Genomic DNA, 17,249 nt, shown 5'->3' on the forward strand with positions numbered 1-17,249 from the left:
TCCTTAACGCTCCATTTCCTGACATGGAAAACAAGTCAAATAAAACTTACTGCATGGGTGTCTTCTAAGCATTCATTAGGTAAAACATGAAATTGTCTACCCTGTTCCTTACCTCTACACAGTGGCCAATGAATATTTCATTACATTTCTTATATTTTTTGATTCCTACGGAAATTTACTTAGACATCAATTTGACACTAAGTGGATACAAAAACATATTATTTATCTAAAAATATATATGATTTGGGCCCCATTCTTCTCAAATGAGAGAGTTTAAACAATGTGTTCTTCCAGGTCAAGAACTTTCAACCCTGCCTGTACCAAACCAGCAAATGAGGTTAAGCAAATGTTTTAGCCCAACTTACCAAATGATTGCAACCCAATTTGACCCCTGGACATGGAAGAACTCACAGAAAGTGAACCCAAACACCATTAAAATTATTTATTCTGAAAGCCAAGGTTTAATTTTTCAAGTATATTACTTGCATTTTTTAATCAACCCACTATGCATATTTTCTTACATTTGGAAAAACATCAAATGAAGAAATAAAGACGGTCCTGCTGATAAGCTTATGAAAATGAAATTTCTAAACCAAGGGAATTCTAATTATATTAGGAAATACTCCAACCATAAAAATTTTAGTAGATGTGAGAACAGAGATCACACAACAAAGAAAAATAACTTGAAACAGACAAGCAAAGAATTTTGTGTTCAGAGTAGTTTCCCATGACTGCTAATTTGATAACTATACTTTTATTATCCTTCAACTCATTGATTTAAATGGTCACACAGAGCTAGTTTTCAAAGTTGGCAAAAAAATAGGAAAAATATAAACCAAATTTCCATGGCAACTAGTTTAACAATATATTCTTTTTGTGTTCTACAAATTTTGGGGAAATGGTATAGGTAATTAGAAATATATAAAGGGGAAAGAATGACTGAATTTTTATATTTACAGAGATATCAAAATCTCTGTGCCTCACCTTCCTCATAAAATAAAAAGTTTTTAGTGAGGGAGAGAGTCAGTACAATCACTTTAGAGAATATTTTGTAAATATTTAAAATATAAAATGCACATACTCTCTCTACATATCCTAAAGAAACCTAGAATATCTGCATAATGGAGTTGTATACCCTAGCATTATTTGTGATGTGGCAAATTTTGAAATAAGTCAAATATTTATCTGAAGACAACAATATAAAACAAACTATAGAGCATTTATATGGTAAAATAGTCTTTATCAGATCAAAATTGTAAAGTAGCTCTATGCCTATTTAAATGCAAAGACTTCAAAGACCTATGACTACCTATAAAAAGCAAGTTGCAGCTGGGAGTGGTGGCACATACCATTTAATCCCAGCTCTCCAGGATCCTGAGGAAAGATAACACAAGTTCAAGCCCAGGCTGGTGAACACTGGGGAAATCCTGCCTTAAAATAAAAAATAAAAGAACTACAGATGATTTATATTTGGAAAGTTTAATGTAAGACCCCTTATTCTACTATTTTGTTAAAAGATGCCTGATTTATAAGTGAATCACTGAGAATTGCCTATCATTTCAAAAAAATAAATGTGAAATCGCTTTATAGATTTGTACCAAGATCCTTAGAACTGGGGGCAGAAAATTTAACCCAGCCTCTAAGTCAAAACCAACAAACAATCTGTTTCACAGTGCATTCACAGCTATGGTGCTATAGCTTTTGTGAACCAACTGAAAGAACTCACAAATATACTGCTGTTGCTAGTACTACCACAAAATTCTAAGGCATTAAATAGAATCCTATTCTTTCTATTTAATAGAAAGGATCCTATCAGGTATCGTATTTTTCTAAACTGTTAACCAATAAACTCAGTATTCTATTCAATACTCTTTTTCTTGAGAGTTATCTCAGGATATACCTGAACTGACTTTATCTTTTTTTTAAGTAGCAGAAAGAGGACACAGAATACTAAAGCACTATTTGATAAAACTGAGTACAGTTCACTAAAGACAAAAACATCCTTTTTGTCAAGCTGCCTTTTGCACTGCCTCCAATGAATCCACATCCATCACTGGCCTATTGGAAACATCTCAAAATTAATCCTCTGTTCTTTACACCTGGTAGTGACTTCACTAAAGCATACTGTTAGCATTGTCTTGCCTAAGATAGCTTACAACTATTTCTGAATCTAATTTAGGAAGGTTACTGACTTTGAAAGTTCATTACAAGGTTCATGAATGACTTTGGGTATCTCCCTTTACTTCACATTCCAAACAGATTTTAAGTTGGACTGGATGATTCTCTAGACCAGACATTTCTCTTCTGGAAGGAGTGAGCTGTTCATCCTACCTCTGAGAAATGAGTGTCCCTCGCTTTTGCCAGGGCCAATCCTGACTGTGGTGTATTGATCCATCCCATCCAGCCGTTTTCCAGGTTCTGTCTGTTTAATCAGTCATCCCCTCATTTTCTCAAATGTTCAGTATTCCCCTCTCCCTTGATTTCTTTTGCTCTCCACAGACACAAGCTCAGGTTTCCCTAAACAGAAACAAAAGCCCTTCATTCAGTGATGCTCACACTGACCCCACAATCCTCACTCTTTCCGGGCACCTGCCTCTGCTTCCAGTGGCCTTGACGTCTTCTTCCCCTACTCAAAGGCCTCTGCTCTCTCCAAGATTTTCCTTTTCTATCTACTTCCAGGAACAGTGGCCCATCCCACTTCTCACTTCCTCAGGTCTGTCTACACCATTAGACACCTGTGCTGAACACTTTCTGAAATCTTGCCCCCATCACTTCCCTTGATTCTACCTTATTTCTCTCGCCATCTGTTACCAGTTGGCTGACTTCTCCCCATTTCATCAGGGTGAGTCACTGCACTTCTGTTTAGCCGTCCCTAGAGATAGCCTCCAGTGTAGGCCACGTTGGCTGCTGGAGGGTGGAAGGGGCACTGCTCACAATGCAGCCCATGTGAGTGATTCGCCCAGGAATATCACTCCAGAGGACAGAAAGGGAAGAGTGTTCCCCAGAGCTAGAGCTGTGCAACAGGAGGCTGGGAGCTCTGCTGGGAACTCAGGTGTTCACAGTGCTGCAGCTGTCACACTCAGGTAGCTGACTTCTCCATCATTGTCATCCCCACTGATAAGCCTGGTTCAGGGCCCAGTGCCACACTCCCAATGCCTGCTGGAGATTTCCACCTGAGCAACCTGCCAGCCCCTCAGATTATCTTCCCCCAATCACAGCATGCCTTCCCAACAAACCTTCCAGCCACCTCTCCTTACCCCGTAAGTTCCTGAAGAGCACAACTCATTATATATCAGCTCTCTAACTCCTCTCCTATGGGGCAACGTGAATGCACAGCTCACATGGACAAGACTGTGTTATGTTTTCAACTCTTTGTTTCCTTTTTTGAGAATAATTTTAAATATTTGGAGAAGAGTTAAATATTGAACTCAAATCTGTCCATCTTTCCAAAGTTCTCTTTAACCTGTATATTCTAAATCTTTCCTCAGGACATTACACAACCTTTTAAGCATCACTTGCCAGGATTTTTTTTTCCATTAAGTTTATTGGTACATTTTAGGCATACAATACAGTTACATTCACCATTGGGATCTTATACCTTTACATGATGTATCTTGGTTCTTACTTTTCCCCCATTCCCCTGCCCTCCCTTCACCCTCTCCACCCCTCCTTATTTACAAAAACTTCATTTCCATTTTTTTCTTTTCTGATATTTTTTTCTTTTCCCTTCTTCCCTTTCCCCCAACCCTCCCACTTTCCCTACTCCTTGACAGGATTAATTTTTAAAGGTTGGTATTTTATTGTTTTTACAAACAAAAAAAATCATTCTCAAAAAGAGGAAATGGTTGTTGAAACTGTGATCTGATTTATGTAATTAGTTTGCTAATTAGTCCCATCCTTCGTGCCTGATTATACTGTGTATTCTATTTGTGTCTACATCAGAGTAAATGAAAAACTAGATTATTCAATTTAGTAGTAATGAAGAAACCAGTGAAGAGAGATTTCTTCTTCAAACTTTAAATTAATAAGTAGTTTTAATCATTCCATTTCTGTTTTTAGAATACAAACATGTCTCATGTAAAATAACATGAAATATAATTTTATCCTGAGCAATGAAGAAATTAATGGATGCTCACTATAGAAAAAAGTCTACCAAACTAAGGCAATTATGAATGAGAAAATTAAAGTCACTCGTAATCTACGAGCCAGAAAAAAAAAAAAAAACAGTGTCATTTTGGTGCTGATCTATGCAGGTTCTAGGCATTTTCTCCTTCTTAAAAATTAAGATCTCAGGGCCAGGGATTTAGCTCAGTGGTTTCGCCACCTGCTGCACAAGCACAAGTACTGGAGTTCGATTCCTGGTACCAAAAAAAACCAAACAAACAAAAAAAAATTAAGATCTCAGCTGAGCGTGGTGGTGCATGCCTGAAATCCCAGCACTCAGGAGGCTGCAGAAGGAGGATTGACTTGAGTTTGAGGCCAGCATGGGCAACACAGTGAGTACAAGGACAGCCTGACTGCATAGGGGTGGCCCTGTCTCAGAAAATAAAAAAGAGAAAAAAGATATTATTGTTCATTTTTCTTTGTGGTCTGCATATTTCCCTTGACAGCAGAGCATGTGCATTTTTATTATTCCTTAATTATGCAATATTTTAATCCCTGCATAAGATTCCACTATAGACATATATCACAATTATTCAACTGAGTTCCTATTGTTGAATAATTAGTTTATTTTCTAATTTGTTATACTATTGATGAAGACCACAATGAATTTCCTTGGAATATCTGCTCTTGGAAATTTCCTTAGAATAAGGCATTAAAAGTAAAACTATTAGGGGCCAAGGATTTGGCTCAGTGGCACCTGCGCCTGCCTTGCAAGCACAAGGTCCTGAGTTCTATCCCCAATACAAAAAAAAGTAAAACTACTGAATCAAACAGCTTGAGTACTTTTATGTTTTTGAAAAGCATGCCAAAGTGTTCCAGAAAAATTGAATCAATTCAATTATCTCCAAAATAATAGAGAAATTTACCCCCAACAGTGCTAACGACTGAATCTCTCAGCTTTCAGGAAAAAAGGAAATTTTTATGGGTGAAAATAATATTGTTTTAATTTGTAGTTCTTTGCTTAGTAGTGAAGTTATTAATTTTGCTATATTTATTTGTGCTTGTATTTATTTCTTTCTCTTTCTTCCCTTCTTTCTTTTCTCTCTCTCTCTTTCTTTCAGGTCTTCATTCATATCCTTTACTCATTTTCATATTTTTCTTAAACATAATTTATGAAGTCTCGGCTACATAATAAGGATTTAAAACTTTTAAATGTCATCTCTTCTACAAAAAAAATTCTTGTTGGTTCTGCTTTGCCTTTGTATTTGGTCTTAATTTGTGAATTGTTTCATGTAGAATTTTTTTGAATTATGAAGCAAAGAAGTTTGTTTGGGCTCATAGTTTTGGTCCGAGGTTGAAGTGCTGCATCTGGTGACAGCTTCCTTGCTGGCAGAGCCCTGGGCGGCACAGGGCATCTGATGGCAGAGTCAGGGAGAGTGTGGGTGTGTCTGCTGTGGAAGTATTTTTAAATAATGCTGACAGAAGAACCTTTCCTTTTGTAGAGTCTGCTTCTTGTAGAATAATCTACTTTTACCCAAGAGATTTAGTACTTTTATTTCATGTTAATTTTTTTTCCAAATAGGTATATTTGCAAACTTTCTGTTCTGTTTTAGTGATGTGTTGGTTTCCATATCTGTGAAATGCTAAAGTATTTCTCTTACGCTGTGTCTGAAAGTTTGGTCACTAAAATTCACTCTTAGTATCTCTCAAGTAGTTTCTTCAAAAAAAAATTTCAGATGAACTGATATTATTTCCCAAATTGGAAAAATAACTTTGTAAAATTAGCTAAATTTATATTACTTTAATTTGTAAATAACATGTACTTTCAAAATATCACTGTTACACATAGAAATACGGTATCTCTATTTAAAATTAATTTGATTGTCTTTAGAATATTTGACACTTTTTAATATGTGCATCCTATACATTCCTTAAGTTTTGAAAAATACACATATTTTACATTTTGAGTTCAAGTTCTCATTGTCAGCTTTATCAACATTTAACTACTTGCACTAACGAATCCCTCCTCCCTCTCTCTCTCTCTCTCTCTCTGTCTCTATCTCTGTCTCTCTCTTTCTCTCTCTCTCTCTGCTAGGGACTCAACCCAGGGCCACTGTAGTGAGCTACATACTCAGCTGCCTCTGTCTCTTTCTCTCTCTTTTTTTTTCTTAAATTCTTTTATTGGTACATTTTAGGTATACAATACATTACCATTTATCATTGGGTTCTTGTACCTTTACATGATGTATCCTGGTTATTATTTCTTCCCCATTCCCTGTCTTCCATGCCCCCAATTCCCTATTTACAAAGACATTGTTTCCATTTTTTCCATTGCTTAATTTTCCCTTTCCCTTCTTTCCTGTGCCCTACCCTCCCACTTCCCCTACCCCTTTGGAACTTTTCTTCCTATTTCACATTATTAATTATTAATTTTAATCATTTTAATCTTTATTTATACTTTCAGTTTCTCACACCAGAGAAATGATTTGGTATTTACACACGTGTTTCCTATTTATTTCACTTAAGAGTATGGCCTCAATATGCATCCATTTAGCTATAAATGTCTCTAGTGTCTCGTTCATTATGGCTGAGTAGTACTCCATTTTATATACATATAAAAAAAACCACGTTTTCTTTATCCAGTTTCCAGTTGGTGGGCACTTGGGCTGTTTCCAAGCTTTAGCTATTACAAACTGTGCCACTATAAACATGGGTGCATATATATCACTGTGGTATGATTCTTTTAATTCTTTTGGGAAGATACCCAGCAGGAGAAGAGCTGGGTCAAATGGGACCTCTAGTCCTAGTTCTTTGAGGAATCTCCATACTGATTTCCACAGTGGATGCACCAGTCTGTACTCCCACCAACAGTGGAGAAGGGTTCCTTTTTCCCCACAACCCTGCAGCACTTGTTACTGTTTGATTTCATGATAGCAGCCATTCTTTCTGAGGTAAGGTGGAATCTCAGTGTTGTTTTCATCTGCATCTCTCAAATGACAAGTGATGTTGAACATTTTTTCATACGTTTATTTGATGCTTTTACTTCTTTGTCTGAAAAATGTCTGCTCATTTCAGGTGCCCATTTTTGAATTTGTCTTTAAATTTGGGGGTCTGATTTTTTTCAGTTCTTTATATATTCTAGATAGTAGTCCTTTGTTTGAGGTACAGCTGCTATAAGGTTTTTTCCCACATTGTAGGTTGTCCTTTAGCTCTGATGGTGGTTTCTGTTGACGTGTAGAAGCTTTTTAATAGGGTGAGATCCCAGGTGTTGATTCTTGTGCTAGTTCCCGTGCTACTGAGGTTTTGTTCATAAAGTCTTTTCCTATGCCAAGGTCTTCAAGAGTTCTACATAACTTATATTCCAGTAAGTTTAGTGTTTCTGTTTTAATATTAAGATCTTTAATCCACTTTGATGTTAGTTTAGTGCATGGTGAAAGATATGGGTCTAGTTTTAATCTTTGGCAAGTTGAAACCCAATTTTTCAGCACCATTTATTAAAGAAGCTATCATTCCTCCAATGAGGATGGCTGGCTCCTTTGTCAAAGACAAGGTGGCTGAGTATGTCTGGAGTTGTTTCTGCACCTTCTCATCTATTCCACTGATCCTCACATCTGTTTCTTTGCCAGTACCATGCTGTTTTTATCACAGTAGCTTTATAGTATAGATTCAAGTTGGGGATGGTGATACCTCCTGCCATGTCTCTGCTTCCTAAAATTGCTTTTGCTATTCTAGGTCTCTTCTGGTTCCAAATGAATTTTTGGATTGTTTTCTCTAGTTCTGTGAAATACATTGTTGGAATTTCAATTGGCATTGCATTAAATCTATATAGCAGTTTTGGAAGTATGGCCATTTTGAATAAATTCATTCTTCCTACCCAGGAGCAAGGGATGTCTTTCCATTTTCTTATATACTCTTCAATCCCTCTTTTCAGAGTGCTGTAGTTTTCAGTGTAGAGGTCTTTGGCTTCCTTTGCTAGATTGATTCCTAGATATTTCATTTTTTTGGATGCTGTTGTGAAAGGAATTGTTTCCCTAATTTCTCTCTCAGGGAGTCTGTTATTTGTGTACAAGGAGGCTATTGTTTTTTGAGTGTTGACCTTATATCCAGCTACTCTACTCAATCTGTCAATTAAGTTTAGAAATCTTTTGGGTCTTCTATGTAGAGTATCATATCATCAGCAAATAATGACAGTTTAACTTCTTCCTATCTTCATTGCTTTTATTTCTCTCTCTTTTCTACTTGCTGTGGCTGTTTGCAGAACTATATTTAACAGGAGTTGTGATAGTGGGCATTCTTGTCTTGTTCCTGATTTTAGTGTGAAAGTTTTCAGTTTCTGACCATTTAGTATGATGATGGCTGTTGGTTTTTCATAGATAGCCTAAATCAGGTTGAGATAAAGACCTCCTATTCCAATTTTCTGTAGGGTTTTTATTATGAATGGGTGTTGGATTTTGTTGAATGTTTTTTCTGCATCTGTTGAGATGGATCATATGGTTTTTGTCCTTGGCTCCATTAATAGAGTGTATTACATTTATTGATTTATGTATGTTGAACCATCCTTGCATCCCTGGGATAAATCCAACTTGGTCAGGGTGTATGATCTTCTTGATGACATTCTCTATTGTTTGCCAGTATCTTGTTGAGGATTTTTGCATCTATGTTCATTAGGGAGATTGGCATGTAGTTCTCTTTTTGGGATGGGTCTTTCCCTGGTTTTGGAATCAAAGTAATAATTGCTTCCGGGAATAAATTTGGAAGTATTGCTTTCCTTTCAATTTCACTGAAGAGTTTAAAGAGTAATGGTGATAGTTCTCTAAATGTCTTGTTGAATTCAGCAGTGAAGTCATAAAGACCTGGGCTTTTCTTTGTTGGTAAATGTTTAATTACATTTTCAATTTCACTCATTGTAATTGGGGTGGTTAGAATTTTTATATCTTCTTCATTTAACTTTGGAATTCATATGTATCTAGGAATCCGTCCATTTCTTCTATGTTTTCCATTTTATTAGAGTACAGGTTCTCAAAGTAGATATTGATGACCTTCTGGATATTTGCTGAATCTGTTATGACTTTACCTTTTTTGCTCTTACTTGCATGGATTTGAGCCTTTTCTTTCCTTTTTTGATAAGGTTGGCTAAGGGTTTATCAATTTTATTTATTCTTTCAAAACACAAACTGTTCAACTCATTGATTTTTTTATCACTCTCTTAGTCTCCATTGCATTGATTTTTGCTCTGATCTTTATAAATTCCTCTCTTGTACAAGCTTTGGGTTTGTCATGCTCTTCTTTTTGTAAGAGCTTGAGTTTCAGCATTAGGTTATTTGAGTTCTCTGTTTTACTTATATGGGCATTCACTGCTATAAATTTCCCCCATACAACTGGTTTCATTGTATCCCACAGATTACTGTATGTTACCGGCATTATCATTTACTTGTAGAAACTAATTTCTTCTTTAATTCCTCTGTGACCCATTGGTTGTTCAGGAGAGTGTTATTCAATTTCCATGTATTTGTGGGGGTTTTGCAGTTTTTTATGATATTGATCTCTAATTTTATTGCAGTGTTATCTGATAATATACGCAGGTAATTTCAAATTTTGCATTTACTTAAATGTGTCCTATAAGCTAGCATGTGATCTATTTTGGACAATGACCCATGTGCAGCCTAAAAGAATGTATATTTTGATTTTGTGGGTGAGAACACTCTGTAGACATCTATTAAGTCCATTTGTTCAAAAGCTTGGTTCAGTTCTAGAATTTTGCTGTTGATTTTTTGTCTAGATAATCTGTCTATTTGTTACAGTGGGGTATTGAGGTGCCCCACTACAATTGTAATAATGCCTATTTGGTTTTTCATGTCCATTAATATTAGTTTTGTATAGTTGGGGGCATTCGTTTTTGGTGTATATATATTTATGATTGTCATCTCTTCCTCTTGGGTTGTTCCCTTCACAAGGATGTACTGACCATCTTTCTCTCTATTAATTAGTTTTGGTTTGAAATCTACTTTGTTTGCAAGTAAGATTGCAACCCCTGCTTTTTTCCAGGTTCCTGTCATATGGAGAACTGTTTTCCATCCTTTTACTTTCAGCCTATGAATTTCTTTTTGAGTTAGGTATATTTCTTGTATACAGCATATTGGTGGATTTTGCTTCTTAATCCATTCTGCCAGTGTATTTCTTTTGCTTGGTAAATTGAGTACATTAACATTGATGGTTATAATTAATAAATATTGACTCATCCTGGTCATGATGTTTTATTGTTGTTAGCTCTTTTATTTTTTACTTTTCCCCCTTTCCTTTTATTTTCTTGACTTGCCTGGTGCCTTCACTCTGTTGAGCCTCATGGAGTTGTGACCATCATTGTCTTTTTCTACGATATTGTTTATAATTGCTTGGAGTGCTGGTTTTGTGTTCATGAAATTCTTTGGGTGTTCTTTGTCATGGAAGTATCTAATTTCCCCATCGATTTTGAAAGATAATTTTGCAGGATACTACAGTCTAGGTTGGAAGTTATTTTCTTTTAGGGCTTGAAATACTTCTCTCCAGGCTCTCCTTGATTTGAGGTTTGTGTTGAGAAGTCTGGTGAGATTCTGATGGGCTTTCCTTTGTAGATGACTTTTTTTTCCTCTCTCTAATTGCTTGTAAAATTTTGTTCTTCTGTTGGGTTTCTGGGATCTTGACTATTATATGTCTAGGTGTAGATTCTTTTTGATTGTGGCTAGTTGGAGTTCTATATGCTTCACTAATCTGTATGTCCAATTCTCTCCCTCTGTCTTGGAAGTTTTCTACTATTGCTTGTGTGAACAGTTTTTTATGCCAATTGTCCTATCTCCTGTTTTTTCATGGACTCCTATCAGTCGTGTGTTATTCTTCTTTGCATCATCTAGCAGCTGCTGGATTGATTTCTCATGGTCCCTTACTATTTTTAAGAAATCTCTGTTTTCATGGTCCTTAACCACAATCCTGTCTTCTACATCTAATATTCTATCTTCACATTCCCTTAATGTGCTCTGCATGCTTTCAATGGAGTTTTTAATCTCCTGAATGTCTGTTTGAATCTGTTTCATGGATTCCATCTCTTTCTTATGTTGGGTGATCATGGTTTCCATTTCTTTCTTATGCTGGGCATTCATGGCTTCTAGCATGTTTCGAAGCTCATCTATTTTTCTATCTGTTTCTGTTCTAGATCCTCTAATCATGTCTTTCACTCTGCTCACGATCTCTGTAGTTATCTGGGAGATTTTTTCTGTTTTGGATTTTTCTTAAGCCTCATTCATCTGTTTTGTTACTTCCTATGCTATCAGTTCAGGGTGTCCAGGTGGTTATCATATTTTTCCACCTCGTTTCCCCCAGAATTTGCCTTTGGTGAGCTGGATGTCTGGGTTTGCATCCTGCCAAAGTGTCTTTTCATTTTTAATTCTGTTGTTGATGCTGCTTTTCACTTTAATTCATGGGCTGATATTCCAATATTTCTTATTTGGAGTATCTTTATTATTGGTGTTTAGAGCCCCTATGGCATGATAGCTTCTCAGAGACATCTTCTAGGTATAGCTGGACTTTTTAGGCTTTGAGTCTCTAATGAATCTTAGGCAATCTGGCTTTCGGTATACCAGGGAGGACAACTGATTAGATCAATCACCACACCTTGGCCCAACTGACACAATCACCATCAAACACGGCTTAAAACATGACAATTTATGGTACTAGTTAATCTGTCACCTTTAATTGTGTGATCAAAATCTAAGGCCAGCCCAAAATATGTTTATAGTAAGTAAATCCTTCAATATGGCAAATTTGCCCTTTGGGATAAGGATTTAGAAGGGATTGGGGAGGGAGGGATAGAGAGATAGAGGATGAGGGAAAGGTTAGAGGTGAGGCTAGAGGACACAGGAAGATCATGCAAATTGTGGGAATCTGTTAAAGACAGAAGGAAAAGACAGAGTGAAAGAACAGAGACAAGTACAGAAAAAACTGACAACAATAGGGAAGATAGAAACTGTATTCACCTTCCTATAATTGTGCCAGTCAAGAGGACAGAGAGAGAGAAACAATTCAGAATGGGACCAGAACAGGAACAAAGCAGGAGAGAAATATAGAGCCAGGAGGGATAGAGAGAGAAAAAGAAAAATGAAATATATATATATATGTAACAAAACAAACAACAAAAACGGTTTACCTCACAATATGTCTCTGCTGTCCTGGTAGACAATGTGTGCAGCAGTGTCTAAGACTAAGTCGATTAGTCTCAGCAAGCCAGCTGCGGTCTACTGAGATTCAGGCTGATTTCTGGATGCAAGGTCCAAGTTCAGGTCCCTGACTTACTGCAGGATTAAACTCTTCAACGTTCTGCTGCAGGTTCCAGCTATCCTCCACGGTAAGCGACTCCTGGTTTCTATGGCAGGTGCTGATCTCACCAACTTACCAACCATGATGGCCCAGAGTGCTTTTGTTGAAGAGATTTTCTTCACTTTCCAAGTGGACTTCAATTTTCTTTTTCTTTTTTTTTTCTTAAATTCTTTTATTGGTTCATTTTAGGTATACAACACATTTACATTTCTCATTGGGAACTTGTACCTTTACATGACGCATCTTGGTTCTTACTTTTTCCCCATTCCTAGCCCTCCCATCATCCCCCCCAACCTTCCTTATTTACAAAGACTCTATTTCCATTTTTTCCATTTCTCATCATTTTTCCTTTCCTTTCTTTCCTTTCCCCTACCCCTCCCACTACCCCTATCCCTCTGGACCTTTTCTTCCTATTTTGAATTATCGATTATTCATTCTAATCATTGGTACATTTTAGGTATACAATATAATGATATTCATCATTGGAAATTTGCACCTTTACATAATCTCTCTTGGAACTTATTTTTCACCCTTGCCCAGACCTCCCTTCAACCCCTCCATCCCTCCCTATTTACAAAGGTTTTGTTCCTATTTTTCCATTTTCTCATATTAATTCCATTCCCTTCTTTCCTTTCCCATAGAACTCCCATTTCCTTCCCCTTTGCCCCTTTTCTTCCAATTTCACATTACCTATTATACATTTTAGTCCTTATTAACACTTTCAGTTTCTCACACCAGAGAAACTATTCAGTATTCATACATGTGTGTCCTACGTATTTTACTTAAGAGTATCACCTCAATATGCATCCATTTAGCTATAAATGTCTCTAATATCTCATTTTTTATGGCTGAGTAGTACTCCATTTTATTAAAAACCCACATTTTCTTTATCCAGTCTCCAGTTAATGGGCAATGGGGTTGTTGCCAAGTTTTAGCTATCACAAACTGTGCTGCTATGAACATGGGTGCACATATATCACTGTGGTATGATACTTTTAATTCTTTGAGGAAGATACCCAGCAGGGGAATAGCTAGGTCAAATGGGACTTCCAGTCCTAGTTCTTGGAAGTATCTCCATACAGATTTCCACAGTGGTTGCACGAGTCTACACTCCCACCAGCAATGGAGCAGGGTTCCTTCTTCCCCACATCCATGCCAGCATTTGTTATTGATTCATTTCATGATAGCAGCCATTCTTTCAGGAGTGAGGTGGAATCTCAGTCTTGTTTTCATTTGCATCTCTCAAATGACCACTGATGTTGAACATTTTTTTATGTATTTATTTACTATTTCTACTTCTTTGAGAAATGTCTGTTCATTTCAGATGCCCATTTTCGGATTGGGTCTTTGAATTTGGGAGGTCTGATCTTTTTAAGTTCTTTATAGATTTGAGATAGTAGACCTTTGTCTGAGGAAAAGCAGGTGAAGATTTTTTCCCACATTGTGGGTTGTTTATTCACACTGCTGGTGGTTTCTCTTGCTGTGCAGAAGCTTTTTAATAAGAAGAGATCCCACTTGTTGATTGTTTGTGCCAGTTCATGGGCAGCTGAGGTTTTGTTCATAAAATCTTTTCCTACACCAATGTCTTCAAGAGTTCTGTCTAACCTCTGTTCCAGCTGGTTCAGTGTTTCTATTTTAATATTTAGGTCTGTAATCCATTTCAATTTTAGTTTAGTGCATGTTGAGAGATATAGGTCTAGCTTTAATCTTTGGCAAGTTGAAGCCCAATTTTTCCAGCACCATTTATTAAAGGGGCTATCTTTCATCCAGTGAGGGTGTTTGGCTCCTTTATCAAAGATGAGGTGGCTGAGTGTGTCTGGCATTGTTTCTGCATCTTCTAATCTGATCCACTGGTCCTCAGGTCTGTTTCTTTGCCCATACAATGCTGTTTTTAGCACAGTAGCTTTGTAGTATAGCTGCAAGTTGGAGATTGTGATACACTCTGCCATGTTTCTGTTACCTAGAATTGCTTTTGCTATTCTGTGTCTCTTCTTGTTCCAAATGAATTTTTGGATTGTTTTCTCAAGGTCCGCGAAGTATGCTGCTGGGATCTCAACTGGAATTGCATTGAATCTATATAGCAGTTTTGCAAGTATGGCGATTTTTCACTATATTGATCCTTCCTACCCAGGAGCAGGGGAGGTCTGTCCATTTTCTGATATCATCTTCAATCTCTCTTTTCAAAGTGCTATAGTTTTCAGAGAAGAGGTCTTTGATTTCTTTTGTTAGGTTGATTCCTAGATATTTCAATTTTTTGGATGCTATTATGAAAGGAATTACTTGTCCTATTTCTCTCTGAGTGAGTCTGTTATTTGTGTAGAGCAAAGCTATTGATTTTTGTGTGTTGACCTTGTATCCAGCTACTTTACTGAATTTGCTTATTAAGTCTAGAAGACGTTTGGTGGAGTTCTTGGGGTCTTCTATATAGAGTATCATGTCATCTGCAAATAATGACAATTTGACTTCTTCATTTCCTCTCTTTATTCCTTTTATTTCTTTCTCTTGTCTAATTGCCATGGTTAATGTTTCCAAAACTATATTGAACAGGAGTAGGGATAGAGGACATCCTTGTCTTGTTCCTGATTTGAGTGTGAAGGATTTCAGTTTTTGACCATTTAACATGATACTGGCTGTTGGTTTTTATAGATGGCTTTTATCGGATTGAGGCAGAGGCCATCTATTCCAATTTTTTGTAGGGTTTTTATCATGAATGCATGTTGGATTTGTCAAATGCTTTTTCTGCGTCTATGGAGATAATCATATGGTTTTTGTCCCTGGCTCTATTGATACAGTGTATTACACTGATTGATTTGCATATGTTGAACCATTCCTCCATCCCTCAGATGAATCCCACTTGGTCAGGGTGTATGATCTTCTTGATGATTTTCTGCATTCTATTTGCCAGTATCTTATTAAGGATTTTTGCATCTATGTTCATTAGTGAAATTGGCCTATAGTTCTCTTTTTCAGTTGGGTCTTTCTCTGCTTTGGGGATCAAGGTGATGCTTGTTTCCAGGAATGAATTCAGGGATATTGCTTCCCTTTCAATTTCATTGAAGAGTTTGAACAGTAGTGGCAATAGTTTCTCTCTAAATGTCTTGTAGAATTCAGCAGTGAAGCCATCAGGATCCGGGCTTTTCTTAGTTGATAAGGTTTTCATTGTATTTTCATTGATTTTCATTTCATTGATTGATATTGGGTTGTTTGGAATTTTTTAGGTCTTTTTTGTTCAACTTTGGTTATTCATACATATCTAAGAGTATGTCCATTTCATCTGTGTTTTCTATCTTATTGGAGTATAGATTCTCAAAGTAAGTATTGATGATCCTCTGGATTTCTGCTTGGTGCATTGTATTTTCATCCTTTTCATCCCTAATTGCATGGATTTGGGCCTGTTGTTTTTTTTTTTTGATAAGGCTGCCTAAGGGTTTGTTAATTTTATTGATTCTTTCAAAGAACCAACTCTTGGCTTCATTGATTTTTTGTATCATTCTCTTAGTCTCCATTGCATTGATTTCTCCTCTGATCTTTATAATTTCCTTCCTTGTATGAGCTTTGGCATTGTCCTGCTCTTCTTTTTCTAGAATCTTGAGGTTCAGCATCAGGTTGTTTAATTGGGCTCGTTCTGTTTTCTTAATATGTGTATTCACTGCTATGAATTTCCCTTGTAAGACTGCTTTCATTGTGTCCCATAGATTCTGGTATGTTGTATTGTCATTGTCATTTAATTGAAGGAACTGTCTGATTTCTTCTTTAATTTCCTCTGTGACCCATTGGTTATTGAGAAGTGTGTTGTTCAATTTCCACATGTTTATGAAATTTTTTTAGTTTCTTTTGCTATGGATCTCCAATTTCATTGCACTATGGTCTAATAATATATAGGGGATAACTTCAGTTCCTTTGCACTTACTTAAACATGTTCTATCACAAGTATGTGGTCTATTTTTGAGAATGACCCATATGCAGCTGAGAAAAATGTGTATTCTGATTTTGTGGGGTGGAACACTCTGTAAACATCTGTTAAGTTCATTTGTTCAAGAGTTTGATTGAATTCCAGTATTTCATTACTTATTTTTTGTCTAGTTGATCTATCTATTTGTGACAGTGGGGTGTTGAGGTCCCCCACTACAATTGTATTAGTGCATATATGACTTTTCATGTCCGTAAGTATTTGTTTTATATAGTTGGGCACACTAGTGTTTGGTGCATATATATTAATGATTGTAATTTCTTCCTGTTGGATTGTTCCCTTTACAAGGATGTAGTGTCCTTCCTTGTCTCTCTTAATCAGTGTTGGTTTGAAATCTACTTGGTCTGCCAAGAGGATAGATACTTCTGCTTTTCTTCAGGTTGCTGTTGCATGCAGTATTGTTTTCCACCCTTTAACTTTCAATCTATGAGTTTCCTTTTGAATTAAGTGTGTTTCTTGTATGCAGCATATTGTTGGATTTTGCTTCTTGACCCCTTCTGCCAGTCTATTTCTTTTGATTGGTGAATTGAGACCATTAACGTTGATGGTTATAACTGAAATGTATTGACTTATCATTGCCATGACTTTTTCTTTTTGTTGGATTCTCCCCCTTTATATTTAATTTCTTGTCATTCCAGATGGGTTCATTCTGCTTTGCTTTCTAGGATTGTGATCCTCATTGTCTGTTCCTCGGATATTGTCCAAAATTTTTTGGAGTGCTGGTTTGGTATTCATGAATTTCCTAAGGTCCTCTTTGTCATGAAAGTATCTTATTTCTCTATCAATTTTGAAAGCTAGTTTTGCAGGGTACATCAATCTGGGTTGGAGG

The 17,249-nt window shown here is 36.5% G+C and overlaps 1 protein-coding gene across 7 annotated transcripts in view; it reads right to left on the bottom strand.

The window, feature by feature from the left end:
* The window catches only part of Plcb1 (phospholipase C beta 1), a 794,669-nt gene that overhangs the window by 678,293 nt on the left and 99,127 nt on the right, over positions 1 to 17,249 (bottom strand). For 2 of the 7 annotated variants that reach the window (XM_087189087.1, XM_087189085.1), the window contains exons 1-2: positions 3,258 to 3,362; positions 2,332 to 2,517 (exon numbers count right to left, since the gene is read on the bottom strand). The exons of 4 other annotated variants lie outside the window; for them this stretch is intronic. In XM_087189087.1, coding sequence (XP_087045213.1) covers positions 2,332 to 2,400 — 69 coding nt within the window. In that variant the 5' untranslated portion in view covers positions 2,401 to 2,517; positions 3,258 to 3,362. Of the gene's footprint in view, positions 1 to 2,331; positions 2,532 to 3,257; positions 3,363 to 17,249 lie in introns of those variants that run through there. One more of the 7 variants, XM_087189086.1, reaches the window with a different exon arrangement.

The sequence above is a fragment of the Heterocephalus glaber genome, unplaced genomic scaffold (genome assembly GCF_053883595.1).
Source record: "Heterocephalus glaber isolate CG9 unplaced genomic scaffold, H.glaber_assembly_v1.0 deba00001532, whole genome shotgun sequence".
Classification (NCBI taxonomy): domain Eukaryota; kingdom Metazoa; phylum Chordata; class Mammalia; order Rodentia; family Bathyergidae; genus Heterocephalus; species Heterocephalus glaber.